This window comes from Microcebus murinus, chromosome 2 (assembly GCF_040939455.1).
Source record: "Microcebus murinus isolate Inina chromosome 2, M.murinus_Inina_mat1.0, whole genome shotgun sequence".
Classification (NCBI taxonomy): domain Eukaryota; kingdom Metazoa; phylum Chordata; class Mammalia; order Primates; family Cheirogaleidae; genus Microcebus; species Microcebus murinus.
The window spans coordinates 40593500-40621278 of record NC_134105.1 but is presented as its reverse complement, the minus strand read 5'-3'; the positions used below and the strand labels follow the sequence as shown (position 1 = coordinate 40621278).

The window sequence follows — 27779 nt, the reverse complement described above, 5'->3', positions numbered from 1 at the left end:
CTCCTGGGCAGGGGGAACCGGCGTGATCTGAGAAGTTTCAAGGGCAGGTAGGGACCAAGTGTGAGGGAAAGCAGAGTAGTGAAGGGCCAGGAACGAGAACTGAGAGGCGGAAGAATGCCTAGCAGTGGTTTCGCGCAGGAGCTGTCTTGTTCCCTTAGTGCTGGCACAAAATCGACGTGCATTACCGATTCCTGGAGGCAGGCTTCTGCGGGTTAGTCACGGACTTAGCTGACATTCACACGTGTCAGTTTAACTAATGGGAAGAGCCCGGCGGAAAGCTCGAGCAGCTGCGCGCCCGCCCCGCCCGCTCGAGGACCGCACTGAGGATGCGCAGACCACGGCCGCCTTTTACGACGGGCCGGAAAGTAACGGCCGCAGCCAGCGCCGGGCTGAGCCGGGACACTATGGGGGTGAGGGGAGGCGACCCGCCGCCGGGGCATGAAGGGGCAGGTGGCGAGGACCTGGGAGGCAGGAGCTCGCGCCAGAAGGGAACGAAGGGCGTGGACTAGCGCTGAAGGAGCGGGAAGCAGAGCTCGTGCCGGGAGGGGCAGGTCGGGGCTAGACGTAGGCTCGTGAGGCTGCGCAGGCGCACTGACACGGTCGCTGTGGTCCTCCCTCCTCAGAAAATCGCGCTGCAGCTCAAAGCCACGCTGGAGAACGTCACCAACCTCCGGCCAATGGGCGAGGACTTTCGGTGGTACCTGAAGGTGCGACTGGGGGGCGGGGCCCTTGGACAGGGGGAAGGGAGGAGCATCGGAGAGGCAGTGCGCTTCGTAAGGGTTCCGCGTAAGGCACTGGGGGCCGCCCCGGGAAGAGGTGGCCCATTCTGATCTCAGTACTGAATGGGAGCTTTCTCTTCCGCCGCATGAGAAATATTTAACCAGACATATTAAGTTTTCGGCTTTTTTTCTGGTTAGAATTTTAGGTTTGCTTTTTAAAGTTTATTGGTCATCTTTTTTTTTTTTTGAGACAGTCTCACTTTGTTGCCCAGGCTAGAGTGAGTGCCGTGGCGTCAGCCTAGCTCACAGCAACCTCAAACTTCTGGGCTCAAGCAATCCTTCTGCCTCAGCCTCCCGAGTAGCTGGGACTACAGGCATGCACCACCATGCCCGGCTAATTTTTTTCTATATATGTTAGTTGGCCAATTAATTTCTTTCTATTTATAGTAGAGACAGGGTCTCACTCTTGCTCAGGCTGGTTTTGAACTCCTGACCTTGAGCGATCCTCCCGCCTCAGCCTCCCAGAGTGCTAGGATTACAGGCGTGAGCCACTGCTCCCTGCCTGTTGGTTCATCTTTAATTGGCAGTGTTGGAACGCTTCCTTTTGTAATTTTTCTCTTGGTTAAGCATTTCGTGGTCTTACTAAACAGACACTAAATGAAATACTACATGAAGGGACCTTGTGATTACTTAATAAGGTGAATAATTTCTCCTTTGGCTTTATTTGTTGATTTGATATTATTTGTTGTGAAATAGTTTAATTTTGTGCATAATTCACCCTTCCCTGTCCCACGCTGGTAAATCTAGTACCCTAGTGCCATGGTCTAAAGAGGTCCTCCTCCTCACCCAAATAGTTTGAGGTCCTTCACTATTCTGTATCTCAGTCTCTGCTTTATTTTCCTTCTAAATCACAGCATTCTTCTGTACCTGTCAAAAGCCCTGTCCTTCAAGAAACCACCTCTGCCCGCATTTATTTCCAAGTATTCTGAAGCCTGAGTGCCAGGGCTTATTTGGGGAATCAGTGTTTTTTGGTTTTAAGAAGCAGAGTCTGCTAAAGGAAACAGAAAAGTAGTACCAGATTGACTAGTACCTGTAGGCTGTGGGAATGCAAAAGAAGCTCCCAACCATGCAGAGTGGGTGGGGGGCCTGCTGTGGCCATTTCTGTACCACAGGAGCCTTGAATCACCAGCCAGACCAGGCACTTATGGGAGGGTGGGTGTGCCAACATGAGAAACAACTTGACCTGTCCTTTGCCCAGAGATAAGTCTGGTTATGTCTTTGTTGGGGCTAGTTGTAAGGATGAAGTGAGATTGCCAACAAGAAGGTAGGTTATGAGACTGCCCACCTCACACTGTTCTTTTCCTTCTCTCCGTGTCTGCCCAACTGAGCCAGCTGCTTTACTAATATTCTTTTTTCCTCCCAAGATGAAATGTGGCAACTGTGGTGAGATTTCAGAGAAGTGGCAGTACATCCGGCTGATGGTAACTGTTCCCTACCACCACCATACTCAAAAACACATGTACACCTCTGGGCAGGAATTGGGAAAACTGGCCCTAATCTCTCTGGCCCTTTAGGCCCTGCTTTTCTGTGGTTTGGGAGGGTAGGCATCAGTGTGATCAGCACTGGGAACAAAAGGCATCTTTGAGATGTGAAGCAGAGTTCAAAATTAAGGGGAAGCCCTATCCTCATTCTCAGGAATCTTCCCCAGGATTCTTGTCCTAGCAATTCACTCCCCACTCTGGATCTTGCTCTCTTCAACTGGATAGTGGGACAGGATCTCTTCAGGACTGTAGCATTTAATTGATGTGTGACTAGAGGTTCTGTTTGCTCTTTGCCAGGACAGTGTGGCCCTGAAGGGTGGCCGTGGCAGTGCCTCCATGGTCCAGAAGTGCAAGCTCTGTGCACGGGAAAACTCCATTGGTAGGTCATGCCAAGAATACTTAGTTCTGCGAGAGTAGCCGCCAGCTTCCTGGTACAATACCAAAAGCAGGCTCATGTTATCTATGGTGGACTCAGGCCTAAGGTGCTGAACCCCATGCAGGGATCTCTTTTTCCTGGTGCCACATCTGGGTACCTGGGTGAGGCCAGGGTATGGACTCAAGTCAACTTTGTCTTCTTTTTTATGTTTCAGAGATTTTGAGCAGCACCATCAAGCCTTATAATGTAAGTTTGCTGCTGTGGTGGCAGGTGTGGTGGGGTTGAATCTAAACTGGGAGCTAGGAGGCCTGAGTTCTAGAATTAACATCTGCATGAGAGTGACCTGCCACAGGACATTCACTCATGTACTTAGTTGTTTATTCACTCAGTCATTTATCTACCATACACTGAGTGGTTGGTAGGGAGAAGACTCATGAAAAGGCTATCGTAGAACCTTATAAACTCTGGGCTTTGGTTGCTCAGGGGACTGCTGACCCAACCTAGCTGCTCAGTTTGCATCACTGAGATCACTTGCCTTATCTACATTTTAGGGGACTAGCAATCTCTGAAACCATAGGTGGGATAGTCATTGGGTGCATCCTATATCATGATAGCGTGGATGTTATTAGATAGTTATTCGATACTTCATAACAAACCCAAAGGCAAGGGAAGGAGTGTGTGCTTTTGAGTCTGTTTGTTTAAAGAAGGGCAGTTACTTATATTCACTCATTCCTTATTTGATATTTACTTAAAATGTCTGAATTGTGCCAAATTTTTGGCTTTGTTCTGAAGTTAAAGAGAGAAATTAAGTGAGGACTTGCCCTCAAGTAAATCATAATCTAGTGGAGCAGATGAGCAAACAGAAAATAAACCAGGGCCCAACAGAGAAGTGCCTTACCAGTGCTAAACACATTGCTGGTGCACAGGAATTTATTTTAAGGTAAATGACAGGAAGAGAATAAATGTATGGGTATGGCACTTGGGGTCTTTGGGTCAGTGGGTCAAGTAGGCATGAATTTCCTGGCTACTCACCCCCCAAGAGGTACCCTTCCACATACATATACCATGCCAAAGGCTCTAGGTCAGCCCTCTGCCCTCAAAGCATGGCAGATGGTTAGCTAAAGGCTTTATGGCTGTGTGTGCCAGGACTGTTTGGATGATCTGGAGATCTTGTAGTTTAACATTCTGTTCATATTTTTGGTATTGATAATTTTATCATTTATTGAGCATAGCGTCAAGTACTATTCTAGACATTTAACACACCTTGCAGATTCTCACCATAAACCTGTAGAGGTTTCCTCAGCCTGGTTTTGGGCCTCGAGGGGAAGAGAAGCAGAGCTCAGCCTCACATCCAGGCAGGCTGACTCCAGAATCCACACTTTTTCTGCAGCAGCCATGTCCGTGGAAAGCCTCATGGGGAGCAGGTGCCCAAGGAAGGCTTCTTTTAAGAAGGGGATGAGTTGTTCCCATGTCCCATTCTAGGCTCACAGGGGTAGTAAGGGCCAACTTGGCAGGAAGGGCAGGGGCCATGGGGTCATCCTGAGGGTGCATTTGGGCTTATCTCCTCAACACGCTTCCTTTCTAGGCTGAAGACAATGAGAAGTTCAAGACAATAGTAGAGTTTGAGTGCCGGGGCCTTGAACCAGTGGATTTCCAGCCGCAGGTGTGTGTGTCTTCCTGGGGAACCTGTATCTCTAGGGAAGGGGCGTATGAAGTGATAGCAGAAGTATGCTTCCTACAGAGATCATGGACTAGTAATGACTGTCACTTACTAAGTGGCCACTATATGCTGGGCACCACACCCATCACTTTTCCATGTTAATGCATTTAATCCTCACAGTAGCCTTATGAAGCTATTCATCCTATTCTTCAGATGAGGAAGGAACTTCAGAGGTTTTGCAATTTGCCCAGGGTCACATAGTAAGCAGTGGAGCCGTAATTTGAACCCAGGTCTGTCTGATTCCAGAGCTAGTGCTTGTCCTCCTTTATTTTTTGCAGCTTTTCACCTCACACAGATCTGTGAGGTAGGCAGAAGAGAGTACTGTCATCCCAATTTCATAAATAAGAAAACTAAAGTCCAGAGAGGGGAGTGACATGCCCAAGTACTTCAGCAAAGCAGCAGTTGCAAAAGACTTTACCCCATGCCTCCTGCTTTCTGGTCCAGGGCTGGAATTTGGAGGAACCGCTCTGGTCCCACGGAGGCTGCCAGGTCCTGGAAGCTCAGCAGTTACTCCAGAACGGCTGCTCACGCTGCATCTCTGTCCTCCATCTCAAAGACTTTGCAAGACCAGCAACCCAGCCAGCCCTCACATGCCAGCCCAGTGCCTCCTCTTCCCAAGACTAACTGCTGCCTTCCTGTCCCCTGCAGGCTGGGTTTGCTGCTGAGGGTGTGGAATCAGGCACAGTGTTCAGTGACGTTAATCTGCAGGAGAAGGTACGAAGCTTTGGGGCCTTAAAGGTGCTGTAGGGTACCTGGTGGGAATTACCCTTTTGGTGAACGAGGCTCAGCAATGGAAAGCTGACTCTGCATTTTTGTGCTTTTTGTTGGTGATTTTATTATTTAAATGGCCCAAGTGTAGTACTGTCTGCAGGCCTGGGCTACCTGGCTCTGTTCAGGGTCATACATGTTCATGAATATCTAGACAGAGCCTGAGCTGGGCCTTTGAAGTCCTGGTTCTCTCCACACTGTCCCTTTCTGCCTTGTGAGGCTAACATTGCCATTTTATTTCACAGGACTGGACTGACTATGATGAAAAGGCCCAGGAGTCTGTGGGAATCTACGAGGTCACCCACCAGTTTGTGAAATGCTGAACTCTTCCTGCAAACTTACCCTGAAGGATTGAGAAGGGACAAAGTCCTCTAAGCAGCAGAGCCCACTGAGGCCAGTCCCCTCTTCCCTTGTCTCCTGGCAGCTATACCAAACCTTCCCAGTCTGCATGCTGGGCTCTGTCAGAGCTTCCCAAGCCCCACCAATAAAGCTCCTGTTTGTGCTGAACTGGTGCATGAAGGTGGAATCAGGTTGCAGCCATTCCCTCCACAAATAAGTATTCACACTGGGGGTCATTGCTTGCTTTCTGGCACCTTCTCTCAGATTTAAATCATGTACCTAGTCCAATTTGTAAAATATGTAGGAGGACTTGGCTCCTAAGATCTCTAGCTCGTGGGGAACGAGGTCAGCCCAGATCAAAGGTATAAAAGTCAGCAGCACAAAGGGTAGCAGAGCCTGTGGAATGATGCCACGGGACCAGCAGTCCTCAGCCAAAACACTGCATTGCCCAGCTTGGCTCTCAGGTAAAACCAGCCATCTCTGTTAACTGATGTCACTTCATATTTCAGAGCTAAAAGGGACTTTAGAGGTCAGCAGTCCTGGCATGTAGCTACTTTACAAAAGAGCAAATGGTCATCAAGTCTCTGCTTACTTGCTCTGATTGGACTCCCTGCCCATCAGGAGAGTCAGTGTGAAAGTTCTTTATTCTAAGTCAGCCTCTGTGGTCCTTGTAGCTCTTCCTGCCGGTCCTGGTTTGTCCCCTTGTGACCACACCTATGTATTCTTCTGTCCCCAGACAACCCTTTGGAGCTGTAAAGGCAGTAGTCACAGCCCTTTAAGCCTCATGAGCTTGGTTCCCTGGTCAGAAGATCCTCCATGCAGTAGATAGAGTTCAGTGCATACTAAATCATGAGGGGAAGCTCATGCCTTCACACTGGCGAAGCCACCATTTGGAAAACCTGTTACCAGGGACCTTATTTCTCCAGTGTTCTGCTGGAGGCTAGAATTCTTAGGAAGCAAAAATGAGTATCTTTGTTTCCCATTTCTGGGAGCAGAAAAGGGTCTACCCACTCTCAAGCTTATTGTGAGGCTATAGGAAGGCGACCTTCAGGTTCTAGGCAAAGTTGGCCATCCCCAAGGTGGCAAAGAGGTGCCTACCTTGTCCCCTCTGAAGTCTGGCAGTCATACTGTGTTTCCTCTAGGTCCCCTATGTTGCTGGCCCCCTGAGCTCTTTTGTGCACCTAACAGAGCAGGGCTTCTTCAGTCCTCTCTTAGCCAGCCCTTGCTCAGTGGGTCCAGTCCACTGCCTATCTAGGAAGCAGATAATACAGGAAACACTGGGCTGGGTAAGCAGCCTTTCTGTTTTTTAGTCTTGGTACCAGCAAGTGTGTGTTAAGCTCATAAAGGACAAACACTAATGGGATCTCAAGGCTTTCTTTATATTTTAAGTTATTTTCTCATCTTTCAGGAAATAGGGAGGGGAACCCAAGTAATCATTAATACATTAAAGGAAAAATGAAATAGATTGTTAATAGGTGCAAAAAAAGTATTCAGTAAAATTCAACCCCCATTAACAACAAAAATAAGCCAGAGAACTTAGCAGACTAGGAACAGAAGGGAACCACTTTGACCTCACAAAGGCTATCTACAGAAAACAGAGCAAATGCCACTTTTTTTTTGAAGACAGAGTCTCGCTTTGTTGCCCAGGCTAGAGTGAGTGCCGGGGCATCAGCCTAGCTCACAGCAACCTCAGTCTCCTGGGCTCAAGCAATCCTCCTGCCTCAGCCTCCCGAGTAGCTGGGACTACAGGCACGCTCCACCATGCCCGGCTGATTTTTTCTATATATATTGGCCAATTAATTTCTTTCTATTTATAGTAGAGACAGGGGTCTCGATCTCACTCAGGCTGGTTTCGAACTCCTAATCTTGAGCAATCCGCCCGCCTCGGCCTCCCAGAGTGCTAGGATTACAGGCGTGAGCCACCGCGCCCAGCCTAATGCCATGTTTAATAAATGATAAAATATTTGAAAAATTACAATCAAGATCAGGTAAGATGAGGATGCCCTCAAACACTGCTTTAATTCATCATTGTCCTGGAGGTCCCTAATAGTGCGATAAGACTATAAAAATAAAGAGGAAAGGATTGGAAAGGAAGAAACAACCCATTTTCCTCAGATTATGATTTTCCACTAGAAAAAGCCAAAAGAATTAACAGGTGCTGGATTTAAGATCAATACACAGAAATCAAATGCATTTTGATGCACTAGCAACAAGCAGAGTACAAGAAGACACTATTTGTAACAGTAACCAAACAATAGCCCAGAAAGTATTAATAGCTAGGAATTAACCTAGCAGAGATTTGTGACCTTAATGGAGGAAACTATTAAACTTTAGTGAAAAGTGTTAAAGCCTAAATAAATGGAGACCTACACTATTATTGGTGGATAGGAAGACTTAATATTACAAAGGTGCTCATTTCCAACAATTATATTTATAAATTAAATTTCAATAGAAATCTCAACATGTTAAAATAGAACTTGATTCTGAAATCTACGTAAGACAGGAGACTTTCCCTACCTGATATCAGAATGTGTATAAGGCAATGGCAATTAAGACACATGGTATTGTCACTGTAATACACAAACTGACCAGTGGGACAATAGATAAAACAGACCCATTTATGTATGAAAACTGATTAATGACAGGTGGTGATGTAGATCGGTGGGGTAATTACCATCCACTCTTCTGCATGTAAAATGGGGATAATTTTTGCGCATTCTAGAGTTGAGATCAACTCAGCTGGTGCATAGGGAAGAGCTTACAAATGGTTGAGTTCTGTACAAATGTGCAAGATGTGTATGAGTCCTAACTGGGCTAAGGATCAGTAGTTAAGTGTCTGGTATCCTTGCTACCACCCTGGAACCCTTCCTAACATGAATCTGAAACAAGAAGGAAGGGTGAGGGGAGCTGTCAGTACAAATGCTGAGCACTGGGACAGGCCAGTAGGAGAGGCCCCTGGGGAAGCTCCATGTACCCAATGTTCACCATCAACATAAGCACAAGGTATAGCTTTTTCAGCCCTGCAAGATTCAGGTGGTCTTAAGACCAATGCTATGGGGAACTCACTCTTCAGATGAGGTCAGCATTTCAGTAAGGACTGGAAGTGCAGCAGTAGATAGCACAGAGCAGTAAGAGAATACAGATTAAGCTTCAACTGTGTGCCAGGTGCTTTGCCTATATTGTTACAGCAAATCATCATAACATCCCCATGCTATAGTAATTATCCCCATTTTGCCAAGAGGAGTTCATGGACAGAGGCAAAATAACTTGCCTATGGTCATAACGTGAGGAAGAGGTGGAACCAGGATAGGAGTTCACTATCCCTGATTATGGTTCATGAATGAGAGTTGCAGTATGTTTATGTGCATTGGCAGCCACCAGGGGTCTCTCTCTGACCAAACTACAGCATACAGAGGCCCTGGCACCTGCTGGTATTCACTAAATACAACTGAGAAGGATAGGTGGCATCAACTAAGAACACATGCAGGTATGTTTTTATGAATTATAAGGATTAAATGGGGTAATGCTCTCTATGAGTGATACGGAGGATTAAATGAGGCAATGCTTTGTGACTAACTCACATCAGAATCCAAATCCCAGCCGTCTGCTAACTCACTGGGAAGCCACTGGGAATGCAATAAAATTAAAACCCTTTCCTTTTCAAAAAACAAAACACAGCATAACAAAAAACACCCTTCCTTTCACATTACAGCAGTGTTCTAACAATAACTTGGAAAGGAAAAACACTTACGTGTTCATTCAATGAAGAAGTTTCCACAACTGCAAAATGTAAAGAGTGATGTCATCTACCTGAGGCCATACTTAGCACATGAGCTTCAACTGGTTAAAATAAGTACACACCAATTATAATTGACATGTATAATCTTTTGGCTGGAAGAACAGTAAGACAGCACTCCCTAAATCCATCACGAAGAGGCTGCATTACAGCAGAACTCTTAGAATCAAGCAGCAGCAGTTTACTCCTCAGAAAAATTAACAGTACTTTTAAATAGATGGTGTCCCAGGAGAGAGGGACACATTTATAGGATGTGGATGAAACAGCAATCCCACCACCACCTGCAGCCAGAAGCCAATGGGAATTTACTGAACCTACTGTTGGAAAGCTCTTTTTTTTTTTTTTTTTTTTTTTTTTCCTGAAGAAAGTCAGCAGGTAGAAAGCTCTTTATGGGGCTTAGGAAATTAGGTTAAAAAAATTCAGAGAAATCCTCTTCAAGCAAAAATTAAATTTTATTTTTGCTTAAACAATAAATATACCTGAGTTATTTTTCCAAACCCTACCTCCTGATCAAATGCCCTTAAAATTGAAATCTCTCATTATCTTCAGTTATCTAGTCCCACTCCAAAATTACATGTTTAGCTTTAAACCATGATTTTAAAGCTAAGGCCTACAGCACTGGCTGCTCAGGCATAAGATTAGTTTTTTTGAGGCAGAGTCTCACTCTGTTGGCCTGGCTAGAGTGCCATGGCGTGAGCCTTGTTCACAGCAACCTCAAACTCCTGGGCTCAGGCGATCCTCCTGCCTCAGCCTCCCAAGTAGCTGGGACTACAGGCATGCACCACCATGCCCGGCTAATTTTTTCTATGTAGTTTTAGTTGGCCAATTAATTTCTTTCTATCTTTACTAGAGACAAGGTCTCGCTCTTGCTCAGGCTGGTTTCGAACTCCTGACCTTGAGCAATCCACCCGCCTTGGCCTCCCAGAGTGCTAGGATTACAGGTATGAGCCACGGTGCCCTGCCCCTCATGATTAGTTTTATTAGTCACAGAATAGCACCTATTGGGTACATGGGCTCCAATATTCATGATGAAGTGACGGTGGCCTTTCACCCACCCAGAAGTTAAGTTTTGATGGGTTTGCCTTCTAAGACATCAAACATGTCCCCTAACGCCTTCTCCACACATTGGAGAAACTCCCGGGCATTGCGGCCTGGGTAGGAAGAAACATTGCAGCCTATCCAGTTGTCATGAACAGCATACCCTATGCCAAAGCCATCAGGGACCACAGGGGCAAAGCCACCGATGTTCACAGCTGGGCTGGACAGTGTGCTCGTGGACAAGATGTTGTGGTTTATCTGTCTGTATGCAGGGTCCAGGTAGAGATCAGGCAGGGCAACCCCTCTGGCTGCTGCCAGGTGACGCAGAGCAAACAAGTGTCGGTCAAAGCCCTGGCCTGTCAGAGACAAAATGGAAAACAGCATCTCAGAATTTTAGAACTGAAAAGGAGCTTAGGAAAACTTCCCACCCATAGTAGGAATCCCCTTTATAGCATTCTTAAGGGTGGAGGAAAGGTCTGTCTACCTCTGTATTCATACCCCAGCTTCTTAACCTTCAGCTCATTCTAGAATATTTTTAATTATTTTAAAAATATATTTGTTATATTACATTATATTTAAAAATAGCTGTCAACAGCTGAGCTAAAAATGAGCCTAAAATGAAAGTAAGATTTTAAAAAATCTCAATCAGTTTAGTCAAATAGTCAAGACAGTGTGAGAAGAGAGCTATGTACTCAAAAACTAGGGTAAAACTCAAAGTCTGATTCAAGTGTAAAAGAGAAGATTGAGTCAGTGGAACAAAATGGAAAGGGTATTTGACCAGGGTTCTAATCTCAGCCTTACTACTAACCTGCTCTGTAACACTGGGCCAGTGGCCTTAATTTCCTTTCTATAAAATACAGGAGAGAGACAACTGGATGTCTTGGAGGTTCCTTTCAGTTCCAGGACTTTATAGCTAATGAAAGGATTGGACTATGTGATCCTTCAGGTCTTTTTCAAGTCTTGAATTTTATCACAAAGAGGTAAAGAAGGACGACACTAAGTTTGGGAGGAGCTTCCGAGATGACCTATTTACAGGGAGCTGACACATTACAACTGACGTGAAGCTAGAGGAGCTGTGCGCTTAGAAATTCCAAATTGTCAAAAGCGAGTCTGATGACCAATTAGTAATAGAAAAGGGAGAATCATGTGTCACAGCTGAAAATGACCTTAAACAGGGATAAAGTTAAATGCGCTTCCCCATCCCTGCTGAGGAGATGCCTAGTAACTAGTGTGGTTGTTCAGACTGTTAGGGTAGGAAAAAAATCACTTTGGGAGTTGGCAGATGGATTAAACCTAGTGAATGGGGTAGAATATTACTGAGGATTACTCAAGCACTGGCGCAACAAGACCCAAGGACATGCTCCCTGCCCCTGCCTCACCCATTGCAGCTTCTTTGGTCAGCTGGCCGTGGTACTTGGAGCACTCGACCATCATCTGCTGAAGCTCGCCAGCACTGTGCTTGGAGGGCGCCCTGACAAAGGCCTCGGAGCACTTCTTGGTGAAGATCGAGGCCGGGCGGATGGTCTCAGTGCGGCCGTGCTTGAATGCTGCAGTGCTGCAGGACTCATAGGTGGCCACTGTCTGCCCGTACTGACGCAGGAAAGCCATCTGGAAGGCCAGCTGGGCCACTGCATCAGGACTCAGCTTCTGCCTCTTCAAGAACTCCTTGCCTCCTCTCTGAAACTGGATGCAGTCGATGGTGAGGGTTTTCACAATGGCATCAAACTTTTCCTTAGCAGCGGTGATGCCAGTCTTTAAGGCATCATTCAGCTTGAAGCTGAGTTTCTGCACAGCGACAGAGGAGTCAGTGGTGGCTGGCTGGCTCTGTGGAGTGACAGCAGGAGCCTGAGTGCTATCTTTAAATACTTCATTAAAGAACCTGAGCACCGCAACACCATCACCCCAAGCATGCTCAAAGTGGACAGCAGCAGTGCCATCCTTGGCTATGATGAGGTTAAAGGATTTATCAAACCAGCGGTTTGTGCCATCGCCGTGCAGCATGTTGTGGGACAAATGGATAAGATCCTTAATGGGGGCATCATCTAGGCAGAGGCAGAACACAGCAGAGTCCACTTTCCGCAGGGTCTCCTCATTGCCACTACTAATGAGCTGCTGCCTGAGCCCTGCCCAGACGTCCCGGTTCTCGCTGGTCAGGTAGGCGAGAGGAAACTCGGGAGCAGGACTAACATCTGAGAGAATGTACTTCAGATGTGCCTGGATTTCTGAGGCGCTGACGATGTTCCCATCTTGATCCAGGATGTCAAAGATATAAAAATGTCCTCTTCTTAGGACCAGGAGGTGTTTGGCCTTGTCATCAGTAAAGAGTTCATCCCGAGTGGGTTTGGGTAATCGAGTTGAATTGAAAAGCCGAAAATACTGGGACATATCCAGGGGATATGCATTGACCAAGTAGGCACCATACCAGGACAGAAAGGAAGGCACAAAGCGTATGAGTCTCTTGAAACTATCAGTGTCACTTTTGGCAGGGTTCAAGTGGAACACTTCTGGCTCCAGAAGCCCAGCCCGGAGTGTCTTCAGAAACCGGATGGCAGAAACAGTCATATTGGTTGCCCGGGTGAGCTGGTTATTATACTCAGGTTTTGGGTCAGGATTGAATGACATAAATGGATTAAAGTTCAAGACAACAGAGTCTCGAGCAGTTAAGTACATATCAAACCAGGGACCTAAAAAATAAAAATAAAAAAACAGCAACATAAAAAGTTAAGGCAGTTCCTCAAAATAAAATTTGAGAAAGAAAAAAAAAATCAAGCATAGGCAGAAGAAATGATGCCAACTTCCAGAGGGTGGAATTCCCTGATTTTTTTTTTAGAGATGAGGTCTTGCTATCACCCAGACTGGACTCTTGGGTTTAAATGACCTTCCTGCCTCAGCCTCCTGTGTAGCTCATGCCACTATGCCTGGCTCTCCTTGATTTTTTTTTTTTTTTGCTCTGCAATAATTCATGACATATAAATAGGATCATATAATATGTGGTCTTTTACATCTGGTTTCTATCACTTAAAATAATATTTTTCAGGTTCTTCATTTCTTTTTATTACTGAATAATGTTCCTTTATAGATACACTAAATTTAGTTTATCTACTCACCAATTAATAGACATTTGGGTTGTTTATACCTTTTAGCTATTATGAATTATATTGCTATGAACATTTATATACAAGTTTTTGTGTGGATATATGTTCTCAATACTCATAGGTGTATAGCTAGGAGTGGGATTGCTAGTTATGTGGTCAGTCTCTGTTTCAACTTTGAGGAACTGCCAGGGTGCTTTTCAAAGTGGCTATACCATTCCCACCAGCTATATACGAAGGATTTTTCCATATCCCAGCAATACTTGTTATTGTATGTCTGATTGCTTGGAGCCATTCTGGTAGATGTGAAGTGGTCTATCATTGTGGATTTGATTTGCATTTCCCTAATGTTTCTTATTTGCTTTTTCTTTCTCAGTCTGTTTTCTTTCTTGGCTCGTAAAGAAATAAAACATAGTAACACCTCGTTTGCATTCATACTGGAATAGAATAGTTAATTCCCACCCCATCTCCTTAGGTTTCTCTTGCTTCATCTCCTTTCAGGGCCAATATTTATACTTGATTGTCTCCATAAAAGGCAAGAGATATCTTCACCATCCTTTTGTGTACAGAATATATTTGTTTTTCCTTGTTTTAGGAAGTGCTCAACTATCAGCGCATGTGGATCACTCAAACTAGCTCTCTGCATTTCTGTGGGGTTTGCCTATAAAAATTCCAGAAAAAATACTTTATCAGAAAGTGTGTTTTCAAGAAAAGTTCCTACTGGGATTACTAAGCATGAATAAACTCTATAAAAAAGGACCATCTTCCACTGGAGTGAATAATATTTAGATGTAAAGCACTGGGAAAAAGATTAATAACAGATGCAAATTTATCTATTATTCATTTGTTGGTCCATTCATTCCATTACATTCTGTTCCTTGAGAATCAGTGCTGTGCCAGGCCTTGGTTGAGGGGATTTAGAGAGGAATAGGACATGGTCTTTGATGCTGAAGATCTCTGGTGAAGAAGACAATTAAAACATATCATAATGCACTAAAATGATAAAACAAAAGAAGTACTGGTGGGTAAGATATATTTGATGAAAGACGACATAAATTTATGCCTCTGACCCTCCCTTTAGTAAAATAATTTTAAAGAGACATAAACAACAGTAAGGTCAAGAGAATGAGAGAAAAGAACAAATATTGGAAGCTGGAAAGCATTTAGACAACTGGTAATGACTGAACCCAATCCTGGCTGGGCGCAGTGGCTTACACCTGTAATCCCAACATACTGGGAGGCTGAGGCGGGAGGATCGCATGAGGCCAGGAAAGACCAACCTGGGCAACATAGTGAGACTTCATCTCTACAAAAAAAAAAAAAATTAGCTAGGCATGGTGGCATATTCCTATAGTCCTAGCTACTTAGGAGGCTGAGGCAGGAAGATCACTTGAGCCCAGGAATTGGAGGTTGCAGTGAGCTATGATCACACCATTGTACTCCAGGTGGGTGATATAGTGAGACCCTATCTCTTTAAAAAATAAAAATAAAAAAGCCCATCCTAAACTGGCAGGAGAGAAAGTCAATAAATATTTATACAGCAGATGCTACCACCACCACCACCGAGGACTCAAGCAATCTAGATATATAGATATATATGGTTGAAAGACTGTTTAATTAGATCATCACCACTACCCCAAGATTCTCTCCCCACTCTGGTAGAAGACTTAAGTTTGATTTTTTTGAGAAAGCAAAACTGGGAGACCTAAGTCACAGGAGAGATCTCAAACCCTCTGCTACCGTACTTCTGTAACACTAGCAACCTTTTGATAGTTTACTGGGAAAGCCTTCCCTGGAGAATCTAACCCAAAGACACTACCACTAGGGGCACCCGAAAGGAAACAGTGTAGCCAGATCACATTACGGTGAATCTTGTCACTGACAAGCTCCACCCTCCACAGCGCTTCCAACAGCTTTTCAGTGTCTCATGCATCTAAGACAACAGAGAAGGGTTAGGAAGCATGTGAAGAAAGAAAAGAGGACAAAACAAATGGGAAGAAGCACCTTGGAGGAGATAAGACTATGAAAGGAGAAGAGACATTTAATGAAAAGTTCTCAGAGATAAACTATTCTTAAAAAAGAACATCCTAAGAACAAAACAAGCATTTGGAAATAAAAAATTGGAAAGCAGAAACTAGAAACTCAATAGAAGGGTTGGGAGATAAAATTAAGTAAAATCTCCTAGACAACAGAACAAAAAGAATAAAAGATGAAAAATATGAGAGAAAAGGTAAGAAAATTAGAAGATCAAGTCTGGAAATTCTACATCTGAATAATAATCTCTTTCTGGATTTTTGGAGAAACACTAAATCATTTAGCTTCTTAGGTAGTAAATTTCCAGAAAGAGAAAACAGGAAAAATGAAGAGGAAGAAATTAAAGAAATAAAACAAGAAAATATCCCAGAACTGAAGGACGTGAGTTTCCAGGTTCAAAAGACTCAATGAGTGGCCCAGTAAAATGGGTAAGAACAGACCCACACCAAAACACATGATCTGAAATTTCAGAACACTGGGGATGAAGAGAAAATTCTAAAAGCTTCCAGAGACGGGGAATGGAATTAATCAGCGGATTAAGACTCAAAATTACTTTAGACTTACCAACAACAACACTGGAAGTTAAAAGACAAAGGAGCAAAGCCTTCAAAATTCTGTGGGAAAATGATTTCCCACCTACCCAAAGGAATTATCAATGAAGTATGAGGACCATTTTAAAATTTTGCTTCCCATGTTCTGCTTCCAGACAGTAAACAGAATATGTGCTCTGACAAAATAAGGGAAAAGCCAAAAAAGAAGAAAATATGAAATACAAGAAACAGGAATCCCAACATCAGAAGAGATGAATAGATGCCACGCCTGATGGTGAAAGGTCCCAGGAGAGCAGTTTCACAGCGGGCCAAGAGGGTTACAAACCCAGACTAGAGCAAGTCATAAATTCTGAGACTTATAGAAGTTAAGAAAACCAAAACTGATAGAATGTCTAATGTGCCTTCACATACTGAGAGGAGATTTGGGAAGAGTCTTGGGAAGACTTGGGAAGAGTCTGAGAATAAATTAATAAGCACATGGAAAACTAAACAAGAGAAAGGATAAGATAATTATTAAGAGAAAACATTTGTATAGGAAAGGAGCAACAATTCCAATATGCTACATGACTCAGCTGACAGCAGCATTTATATGATCATAATAGTATAAACACTATGTATTAAGTTAATCAAAATTACAAATAGGCCAGGCACTGTGGCTCACACCTATAATCCTAGCACTCTGGGAGGCCGAGGCGGGCGGATTGCTCGAGGTCAGGAGTTCAAAACCAGCCTGAGCAAGAGTGAGACCCCCGTCTCTACTATAAATAGAAAGAAATTAATTGGCCAACTAATATATATAGAAAAAACTAGCCAGGCATGGTGGTGCATGCCTATAGTCCCAGCTACTCAGGAGGCTGAGGCAGGAGGATTGCTTGAGCCCAGGAGTCTGAGGTTGCTGTAAACTAGGCTGACGCCACGGCACTCACTCTAGCCTGGGCAACAAAGTGAGACTCTGTCTCAATCAATCAATCAATCAATAAATAACAAATAATTATGCTGGCAAAATGAGGGATAGGAAGTGTGTGCGCACACTCACGTGGTGGGAATGTAAGACACTGCTAAATTCTAATCTTCTATAATGAGGTGTCAGTAGAGAATGCCTAAAACTAAAAAATTAAAATGCACTAATATAAGTATCTAATTTAGAGATACAGGGGTATACATCAAAAGAATTAAGAAGGGAGCTGAAAGTGAGAAGTGGGAAATTAGGGGACAATCAAGAAACTGCAGTTTTTCCTAACAAGCCTTATGGAACTATTTGACTCTTTAAACTATGTGCATGTATAACCTTGATAAAAATATAAGCCAAATTAAAAGAAGTGCCGTAGGAACAGAGGTGGAAGCAACCGACTGTGAATGGAGAGGGAAAAGGATTGAGAAGCTTTCACAGAAAAGCCACCCTACCTGGATCTTTAAGGAAGAATTTGCCAGGGAACAACATGGATAAAGGCACAGAAGAATGAAAGACTAATGGGTTCAGGGACAATGAGGAATGAGTTTTGTGGAAACATGAAGGGCGTCAGGGGCAGCAGTGAGAGATGAGGGTGGAGAGGGCAGTTCAACCAGACTGTGAAGGACCTAGAATGATACAGGACTGTTCAGACAGGACTGACGATTAGGTTCCATCTCAATCCCGTCTAGAGAAGGCAAGCCACTGTTCTTGAGCACAGACTTCAGTCAACATCTTAGTAGAGGAGGAATGCACTCAGCCTTAATATTTACCTCCAGAAGAGAAGACTTTACTTCATTTACTGATCTCACCAAAAATATTTCTGAGACCAAAACAGGAGAAAAGATGCCTTACTTTTTTCATTATAGAGGGCTCTGAGAAAAATAACACCCACAGCCCAGCCCACCTACCCGAAATGTAGCTTGTATGTTTATTCTGTTTGTCTTGAGCAACCAGCTGTTCGTGCAGTTCTTTCCCAATGTCATTTTCAAAACTCTTACAAAATTGTTCTGTTTTCCTGAAATGTTTAAGAAAAGACAGAATCAAACCAAGGTAGAGAATTCATAGTCAGGAACTCATACAGAAGATTTGGGTTCCTGACAGCATATCCCCAAAACCTGGAATGAGATCAGAAAGTATCTCTGATCAGCAAAATAGGAGTCAACTTAAAATAGATAAATCTAGGATGTCTTCTTAAAATGATTGGTCAGGTAGATTAGTCAACATCTCACAAAACAATCTGTACTCTAAGAGGCAGTTTGGCATCGACATAAGTTTTGGAGTCAAAAAGAGCTAAGTTTGAATCCCAGCTCTGTCATTTTTCAAACTGTGACCTTGGATAAGTTACCATTAATAGATCTCCCTGATTCTTAGTTTCTTGATGTATAAAATAAAAATAATAGTACCACCGTACAACATTAAAAGATATTTATAAGTTCAAGGATTTAGAATAGCCTAAAACATGATACTTACTTAATATCTGGTAGCTATTAATTTATTACTCTATCAAGAGAAATTTCAAGTGACTAAAAGGAATATTTAAAAACAGAGGACTAGATTATGAACAGCTCATCTGTTTCTCCATCACTGTCCAGTGAAGGACTCTGTGCTTCTAATGACAATGCCAGTCATCTGTACAAAAAAATTTCCATTATGGAAAAAGAATACTACACTAGGCTATAAGAGCTTAATGCAATTTATTTTTTGACAATATCTAATATTATTTTCCAATTTCAGTACCACAAACTTGGTGGGTTAAAACAACAAAAACGTATTCTCTCACAGTTCTAGAGGCTACAAGTACAAAATCAACGTGTCAAGAGGACCACATCCTCTCTGAAGACTCCAGGGGAGAATCTGTTCCATGCCTTTCTCTTAGTTTCCAGTGTTGCTGGCAATTCTTGGCATTCCTTGGCTTGTTGACAGAGCACTCTAATCTCTGCTTCCATCCTCACACGGCTGTCTCTGTGTCTCTTCTTCTTATAAGGACACGAGTCAAATTGGATTAAGGGCCTACCTTACTCCAGTAGGACTGCATCTTTACTAATAACATCTGCAACAATCCTATTTCCAAATAAAATCATATACCAAAAAAGGGCATGAATTTTGGAGGCACACTTCCCATCCCAGTAAACATGCTCAGCAAGCAATCTTCTGGTCTGCTACATGGACTCCTCAAGGGGCCTCCCTACCAAGAACACATGCCCTCCACAAATTGACCAGTACCAACTAGCCTCCCAGATACACATGTCAAGATAAAAGTATAAATTTGGCATTCTGGTTTATCAACCATCTCCTGTTGAGTCTGGTTCAAGGAACTCTAATTTCAGGGCTTAGTTAGTCTTCATGAATCAAAATCTATTTCCTGAACTTGCATAATTGGTCCCAGGTTCCTGGAAACCCAATTAAATCACAGACATTCCCTGAAGCTTGGTCCGCCACTACTTGCCAGCCTCTCTTGATCCACCCTACCATGTTCATGCAGGGTCCTCAGTGTTTACCTGAATTGGCCATCATCCAAGAGAGGCTTCTGTGCACTGAGGTATCTCCTAATGGTGTCTTCAAGTTTGGGAATAGGCAGCCTAGGGAGAAAGCAAGGTCACTGTAAGGCTGACAATATGTGAAAGAGGTTAATTACCTTCACAAGCTAAAATTTTAAACTGATTACTGGATAATTAATTTCCTTCCAAAAGAAGCAATGATGGGAAGCCACTGATAAATCAGAATCAATGGATTTACTAACATAAGTATCAATGGTAACCCTACTTTTACGTAAAATAATAACTAAACTTTTTAAATAAAATAATAATAATAGATTCAAAATGGGGAAGCAGAAGCTATCCCAAGAATTCCTGTATCCTGGTTACAATTATAATACCTCTGCTAACACTGTGTTGGCACTGATTTAATTCTACCCTTAGTTGGAACAACTGCATTTTTCTCCCCAGAATAAAAGGAAAAAGGTTCAATTTTTAACATTTTTCTTGTGTACTTTACAGCTGAGAATCATACAAGAGGTCTGTCCAGGGGCCAGCCAAATATGGGGGCTATGTTTTCACTGAAAGGTAGGAGTTGACCATCAAGCCATGCCCAGACACCAGGAATTCTGTTAGGAGGAAGCAGATATTCCCATGTGCTAAAATAACAGGAAAAACAGTTTGCCTACTCATCATCTCTACCAGCAGATTCCCAATGATGGCTATGGTGATGAAGTTACCGGTTCACAGTTAAATGAAAAAACATGGACAGTACAGTGAGTTTCATTTCTCTTTCATTTCAATAGTTTTATTGAAAGATATATCCCCTAGTATCAAAGCAATAGTAGTTCACAAGGTACCTCTGTCAACTCAAAATTAACACTGATATTAATATAAGCAAAATATCTAAATGTATGAGTCCTTAGGAAAACTGAAACATTATCCACAAAGCATAGATTAAAAGCTTAATATAAGATATACTATGATTTGTCAACTTACTTTTCAATACAAGTTTATCCATAACATGATGTCAAAAATAAATCTCAATTATTTACAGCCATACAGTCTTAGACTGCACTAAGTAACCACTCACACCACTTTAACACTGTAGAATCCCTTATATTCACTGAGTGACACAGAAAATCACAAACGCCACCCCAGCTACCTCAGAATCTCAAAGTTGCCCATTTGAGTTTCTTAAGACTTTGTTTTAATATAGTATAGATATTAAATTTACCTACTTCCTTTAAAACAAAATTTTAAATTAGAGACAATAGTAGTTTGATAAAAACAGTCCTCATTAAAAAATTCTGGACTGTTAACTATAGCCAGATCTTACTTTATTGGGGTAAGGCAAACTTTCAGAGTGATGATTTGTTTTTGAGTTACGAACACAATAGAAACTAAATTTTCTAGATGGAACTAAATTGAGGCTGCATAGATTATGTATAAAAACTATCATGGATATAAAAATCATTAGTTTTCTATAAAATATATTAAAGATAATTTAATGAATATCCCACACTTCCCAGGTCTATATTTTTGCCTTATAGAAAATGCCATCAATGTAAATATTATATAGCAATACAGTCCACTGGATTATCTAATACTTGGCAGACAATGACCATGGTGATGGAGTTACTGGTTCACAATAAAAATACGAACAGTATAGTGAACTTTTCACAAATTTGCTAAATTTGCTTAATTTAAAAGTCTACCCTTAATTCTCAGATTACATTCTTTTGGGGGGTGGCAGCCATTAAAAGTCCTTTCTTCCAAGAAAATGTCAATAGCAGTATTTTTCCCTCATAATTTTACTGATCTGTGAACCTAGTATAATAACTAGGTCAGGCACGGTAGCTCACATCTGTAATCCTAGCACTCTGGGAGGCCAAGGCAAGAGGATTGCTTGAGCCCAGGAGTTGGAAACCAGGCTGAGCAGGAACAAGACTCCATGTCTACCAAAAATAGGAAAAATTAGCCAGGCATGGTGGCTCGTGCCTATAGTCCCAGCTACTCAGGAGGCTGAGGCAGGAGGATCACTGGAGCCCAGGGGTTTGAGGTTGCAGTGAGCTATGATGATGCCACTGCACTCTACCCAGGGCCACAGAGCGAGTCTCTTGTCTCAAACAAAACAAACAAAAAAATATAAGAACTATTGACATAGTGGAAAGAAAAACGAGATTTAGAATCAGACCTAGACTTGATGCCCAGCTCTGCCACTTCATCTGCAGCTATATGGTCAAAGGTGGAAAAATCACTTTATGTCTCTCAGACTCCATTTCCAGCCTATGAGTTGGAGAGAAGAACTCTGAAATGCATCGGTCAAGTTCCAACCACACCTAGCACAAGTCAATCACTAACAGTCCAGTATGTTGGAGAGGTTAAGTTCCCAGCCTTTGGAATCACACAGATCCAGACTTGCATCCTGGACTCTGGCACTCACTATCCATGTGATCTGGGGCAAATTTCTGGCCTCCCCTAGCCCCATCTCTATTTGTTAAATAATAGCTCACCGGGCTATTATGAGTGTTTTTTGGTTTTTTTTGAGACAGACTCTCACTCTGTTGCCCCAGCTAGAGTGCCGTGGCATCAGCCTAGCTCACAGCAACCTCAAACTCCTGGGCTCAAGCAATCCTTCTGCCTTAGCCTCCTGAGTAGCTGGGACTACAGGCATGTGCCACCATGCCTGGATAATTTTTATTTTTAGTTGGCTAATTAATTTGTTTCTATTTTTAGCAGAGACAAGGGCTCGCTATTGCTCAGGCTGGTCTCAAACTCCTGAGCTCAAACGGTCCACCCGCCTCGGCCTCCCAGAGTGCTAGGATTACAGGCATGAGCCACCACACCCGGTCCTATTATGAGTATTAAATGAAATAGTATAAGAAACTAAGCAAGGAACCTGACACATAGGAAACACTAAACATACAGCACACACGGAATGTTTACAGATGTCCAGGTTTCTATAGTGATCTACAAATAACACACTCTAAATCCTTCCCTTTCCCTGCTAGTCTCCTGCTTTTCTCGTTCATCAACACCTTCTACATTAGGCACAACCTCTTCACCTACTATTCCTTCTATCTACTCAGCAACACCTGGTTTGGCCCCAGGCACTGGTTTGGCCCCAGGCGGCTATAATTCTTCACCAGCCCCCGCCACTATAACTTTTAGAACTCCCATTCCATTCTGAATAAACTACCCTATACTCCATAACGTCTTCTCCAGCTCTTCTCCTATCTCCTCACCTTTCTAAATCTGAGTGTTCTGAAATACCACTTGCCTTCAGGTTTCTCTCCAAAGAAAGTTACCAACTTCTAGGAGGGACCAGCACCCTCCTAATAAGATCCAGTAAGAACCAATAAGACTTAATTAGAGCCCAGCTTGGTGGCTCACGCCTGTAATCCTAACACTCTGCGAGGCACAGGCAGCCGATCCCTCAAGGTCAGGAGTTGGAAACCATGCTCTCCGGCAAGCAAGCACATGCTCTGAGGTGCTCAGTAGCACCACCCCCCCCCCCCAGCAGACAGGCACCCTGCCGGGCCCTGTTTTCACATCTAGAAAGAGCTCAGAGAAAGGAAATGTAAAACTTTCTCTTTACAATCACCTAAAACTGCCTTTTAGAATTTGCTTTTATAGCCCGGAGGAGTTCCTGAGTGGACAGGAACCCGCGGCAGGGGTGCAAGCTACAGGCCTCAGTTCCTGACAGAGAAACTGTATCTCAAAAGCAGAATAAATGACAAGATCACAATTAAGTGATAAGTCTGTCTCCAAATGAAAGGCAGACACTTTGCTAACAAAAAAGCAGATACAACAATTCACAGTACCTCGTTAATTTGGCCACAGCCATAAATGTTCTTCACTCCCTTTACAACCCCTAAACAAAAAGCCTGAACACCTGCTTCTCTCTGCCAACATTATCTCCCTCTTTTTTACTTCCCTGTTGGCCCCTTTCCATCTGGAAAAGTAAATCTTTTCTTGTTCCTATTCTTATCTTTGCCTGGAAATTTTTTTCTCTACTCGTTTTGTGAGTTCCTCCTAAGTTTCTGCCCTAACAACCTCCTCTGTGAAGTTTCCCTTCCGAGTCCAGGCATCAACTCGTTCACACAACACAACAGTTCTATTCTGGCACATTCTAGACACCCAACAAATGTTTGTTTAAAGCAATTATAGTACTTGTGAATATCTGAGTATTAACTATGTACCAGACTCTGTACTAAGTGCTTTATATCAGGGTATTTAATTCTAACTACTCTAATGAGCAGGTAATATATAATTCATATTTTTAGGTGAGATGCTCCCAGCCACACAGCTAGTGAGACTTGGAGCTGGGATTAAAAATCAGGTCTGACTCCTGGCTCATTATTTTAACAATCTGAAGATGCTGCTTCCCACTTATCACATTAAATCCTAACTGTTTACCTGTCAAATCTCCTTCACTATACAGCAAGCTCTTCACCATGACTGTTCAGTCTCCAAATCTACGTTAGAGTGTTTATCAAGTTAATAATGCGAATGAGGTCAAACGGATCTACCCTTTGTCTCCTCAGGACTTGCAGTTTTACATCCTAAGGTTATATAAACATAACCCTTAAAAATAACACCTAACCAATCTATAAACCTAAAAATGGTAAATTTTATGTTGTATTTTACCACACTCACAAAATGAAAGGGCCAAGAAAAAACATAACACCTAAAAAATAAGCAAACGATAGGGCAAGGGTTCCTAGAGGAAAGAGTGTCCAAGACACTTGGTTAAAAGGCAACAGTGATAAGACAGGAATAGGAAAAGGAAGGGAGACCCAGCTGGAACACCCAATACAAAAGGACTGGTCATTCTCCAGGGCGACTATTAATAATTATGATAGTTCTCTATCTTTGGAACCTTATCTCAGTCTATCCTCACAAAGCCCTAAGAACTGTGTGGCTCAAGAAGTTAATAGAATTGCTCAAAGTTATAGCTAAAGAGTTGCACAGTCAGAATCTGAAACTAAGTTCTACCAGACTTCAAAGTCAGGGCTTTTCACCAAGTGTGACGTCAATATGAGTGTCAGAGATTACACCTTTTATCAGTCTAGAATCTCAGAGACGGAAAAAAATCTCATCTCTCATCTTACCTAACTCCCAGTTTATAGATGAGGTAACAGAAGCCTGGGGGAAGTTGGCTGCTTGAGGCTGCACATGGGTGACTAGTGGTATTATTTGCACCTCCAGATTTCTACTGATTTCTGTGCCGTGGATGGGGTTGGAATATATGATCTTGAATCTTCCCTCCAGCTTTCCAATTCTAAAATGCAGAAAATCCATCTCATTGGGCCAGGTATGGTGGCTCACGCCTATAATCCTAGCACCCTGGGATGCCGAGGCAGGAGGATCCACTTGAGGTCAGGAGTTCAAGAACAGCCTGAACAAGAGGGAGACCCCCATCCCTACCAAAAAAAATAGAAAAAAATTAGCTAGGCAACTAAAAATAGAAAAGAAAAAAAAGTAGTCAGGCGTAGTGGTACGTGTCTGTAGTCCCAGCTACTTGGGAGACTGAGGCAGGAGGATTACTTGAGCCCAGGAGTTTGAGGTTGCTGTGAGCTGACGCTATGGCCCTCTAGCCTGGACAACAGAGACTCTCTCAAAAAAAAACCAAAAAATCCCTCTGATCTTAAAACTTGGGTGGGGCCCAGGCCTGCCTGAAAGTCAATGACCTTCCGACTTCCAGGCTTGGCAAGTGAAGACCAGTTGTGTCAGTCCTCACCTTTCCCCTACATACTGGCTCAGCTCATACACACAGGCTGACAGGAGGAAGCATGACCCTTTTTCTTTCTCTCTCCCTTCTGCCAAGTTTAGATAATCTCATTTCAGTCTGTCTTAGATGTCTGCACAAGATGTAATTTCACAAGAATCACCCTTTGATGATCTTCCTGAGAGGGTAGGGGTGGGCAGTGATGATGCTGGGTTAAGTGGTCCTGGATGTGGACAAAAAGAGCAACACAGCTGTTGGGGTGAGGTCTGTGACACAATGTTTGTTCTATTCAGAGGCAGGGGAGGGAGTGCAGGCTTCTGGCCCCCTAGACTGGGGGATCCCTAATGGCTGTTTGGTAAGAAAGTAAGAAGGGTCTTTGAGACAAATTTATAACTTGGCTCCGGGAACTTTGTAGTTAGTTTAGGTTTGGTTTCAGAATGTGAAGAAAATTTATTAAAGTTTTTTGGAGATGGTGTCTAGCTCTGTGGCCCAGGCTGGAGTGCAGTGCTGTAGCCCAGAACTCCTGGGCTAGAGCAATCCTCCTGCCTCAGCCTCCTATGTAGCTGGGACTACAGTGGTGAGCCACCACTCCCAGCCAGAAGGTGAAGAAAATTTCTAATATAGGAGAAGAAGACCTGGCAACTCAAATGAAGGATGAGAGTTCAAAGACTGGGAAAACTGGAAGCCAGATATAAGAAGGTACTAGGTGAGGGAAGGGGTGAGGAAGATTTATTGGGGCTATTTTCATATGGGAAGTAGATTTTGGGTGAAATGTTTCAAAAGGTTGGAGGGCACCCTATGGTGAAGGGGAACAGAGAGAATTTGGTGGCCCTGGATCTAATTTGAATAAGATGGAGTTTAGGAGGGGTACTAAGGGTGGGCTGAAGTTACAAGGAGTAATGTGCGTGAGGAAGAATATTTTAGGGGGAGAAACCTGTTGAGGAGAGTTTGGTGGGAGTGAAAACTCTCCAGGTGAAGACAGGGCTCAGAAGATTAAAAAAGGACACGGGGGAGGGTAAGTTGAGGGTAAGGGTGAATACTTGAGGGGTGTGCTTGTGGGGACTGATGGGTGCTAAAGAGCAGAGTACTGCAGGAAAGGGGGTGGGGCTGAGGGTCCTGAGTAACAAGGGTGGAGAAGGTGGTGCTGTGGAAGTTGAGGGAGGGTAACTATCAGGTGTCAGGAATTAGCTTACCCACATTCTGGGCAGGAATGCGGGGCAGTCATTAAAGTACTTCAGGGGACCCACCCAGTTGGAAGGGTTAGGGTAGTGATATTGGACATTTTTCAGAGAGAAATGTGAAAGATTCAGGATATCTGGTTGGAAGTTAGGTCAATGGAGACGGAATTTGAGAAGGGTTCAAGATAGGGAATTTGAGAGAGCAACGGAGGGTTCTGGCAGAAAATTTGAGAGTCCTGTGCCTGGAGATTCTGAAAGTCACAGGACTTCCAGATTAGGGGATGTGGCAGCCTCCAAGGTAGGAGCTTGGGGGCGGCAGCAAGTTCAGTAGCAGAGTCATGAGTGACTGGAGTGGCGCCGATCCTGGCATGGCAGCGGGGACGGGAGGCCGGGCTCACCTGGGCAGGCTGTCCTGGTAGTGCATGGTGGGCACGAGGCTGTGCTGCAGGTACTGGCCGGGCCCGGTGCTGGCGCTGAGGGGCCGACAGGGATATCCGGGGCCTAGTGCAGGGCCCCGGGGCCAGGCGCGCAGCAGCAGGCGGGGCACCATAGTCCGGGGAGGCTGCGGCGGAGAGAACGCGGCGGGCGGGGGAGTTCTGGCGTACAAAGGCAAGTCGGCCGCCTCCCGGCCGCTGTCACTGCGTCAGGACGCGGATACCAGTCGGCCTCCGGCTGTGGGCCACTTCCGGCCCGCGCGGGGCCGCTGGCTCCGCCCCTGGACAGAACAGGCCCGCCCCAGGACAGGATAGGCCCCGCCCCTGGACAGGACAGGCCCCGCCCCCTCTCGGCCGGTCCCGCCCCCCGCCGCGCCGGAAGGGGCTCCGCCTCGCGACCGCTGTCTGCCAGCCCATCCCGGAGAGGCGGGAAACGGAGTTTGGAGCCGTCCGCTTCGTCTTTTTTGGAGCAAGATAGAAACTGGGGCTGAAGAAAAAGAAAAGCTGCGAAACGTTTTGGGATAAACCTAAATTTGACTGAGGCTCAGTCTCTGCGAGACTATGGACTAAATATTTTTCTCACCTAAGAAACAGAGATCATGATCGTTCAACGCACCTCCCACTCCTGGATATGAAATAAGATAACCTAGTATGTAAAGTGCCTGTAACAGGTAAGCAGGAAACGGGGCCGGTGGTTTTTGTTCAGAAATCCGTGACGTTCGCCCAGCTGAAGGTGTTTGAAGTGAAATGATTCTTAACACTGCACAGCCGCCCTGCCAGCTCAGCTGAGCGGATGTTAGAAAAAAGTTGGACAGAGGCTGGAAACCATGGCGTCTCCCGCTGACCTCCTCTTCTGTGCATACGTCCCTTTAAAGCAGAATCCCCTCTGCTTGAACATCCTTTCTCCGCTTGAACATTTCCAAACACAGGAAGCTCACTGCTAAGAGGAAACCCTTGTCCTCTGGCTATAGAGAGTCTCCCATTCTCCGCAGGAGGATACCTGTCACCACAAAAATCCCCACTGAGGTTCCTT

General features: G+C 44.0%; 2 protein-coding genes across 3 annotated transcripts; one reads left to right on the top strand and one right to left on the bottom strand.

Annotated features, from left to right (window-relative positions):
- Positions 1 to 303: 303 nt before the first annotated feature.
- On the top strand, positions 304 to 5631 carry CZIB (CXXC motif containing zinc binding protein). Of its 2 annotated transcripts, none has more exons than XM_012776286.3 (8): positions 304 to 410; positions 624 to 707; positions 2144 to 2200; positions 2558 to 2639; positions 2851 to 2882; positions 4222 to 4299; positions 5005 to 5070; positions 5370 to 5631. In XM_012776286.3, exons 1-8 carry the CDS (start codon positions 327 to 329, stop codon positions 5445 to 5447), a joined length of 561 nt encoding a protein of 186 aa, XP_012631740.2. In that variant the 5' UTR covers positions 304 to 326; the 3' UTR covers positions 5448 to 5631. The 2 variants fall into 2 exon arrangements, with proteins under 2 accessions (XP_012631740.2, XP_012631739.2); XM_012776285.3 differs by having other exon boundaries at positions 312 to 446.
- Positions 5632 to 9692: 4061 nt separating this feature from the next.
- Positions 9693 to 27007, bottom strand: CPT2 (carnitine palmitoyltransferase 2). The gene is made up of 5 exons (XM_012776284.3): positions 26711 to 27007; positions 19425 to 19505; positions 17835 to 17941; positions 11677 to 12981; positions 9693 to 10653 (listed from the first exon to the last, which is right to left on the bottom strand). The coding sequence occupies exons 1-5, from the start codon at positions 26860 to 26862 to the stop codon at positions 10322 to 10324; spliced, it is 1977 nt and encodes a 658-aa protein (XP_012631738.1). The 5' UTR covers positions 26863 to 27007; the 3' UTR covers positions 9693 to 10321.
- Between the last annotated feature and the right edge of the window lie 772 nt (positions 27008 to 27779).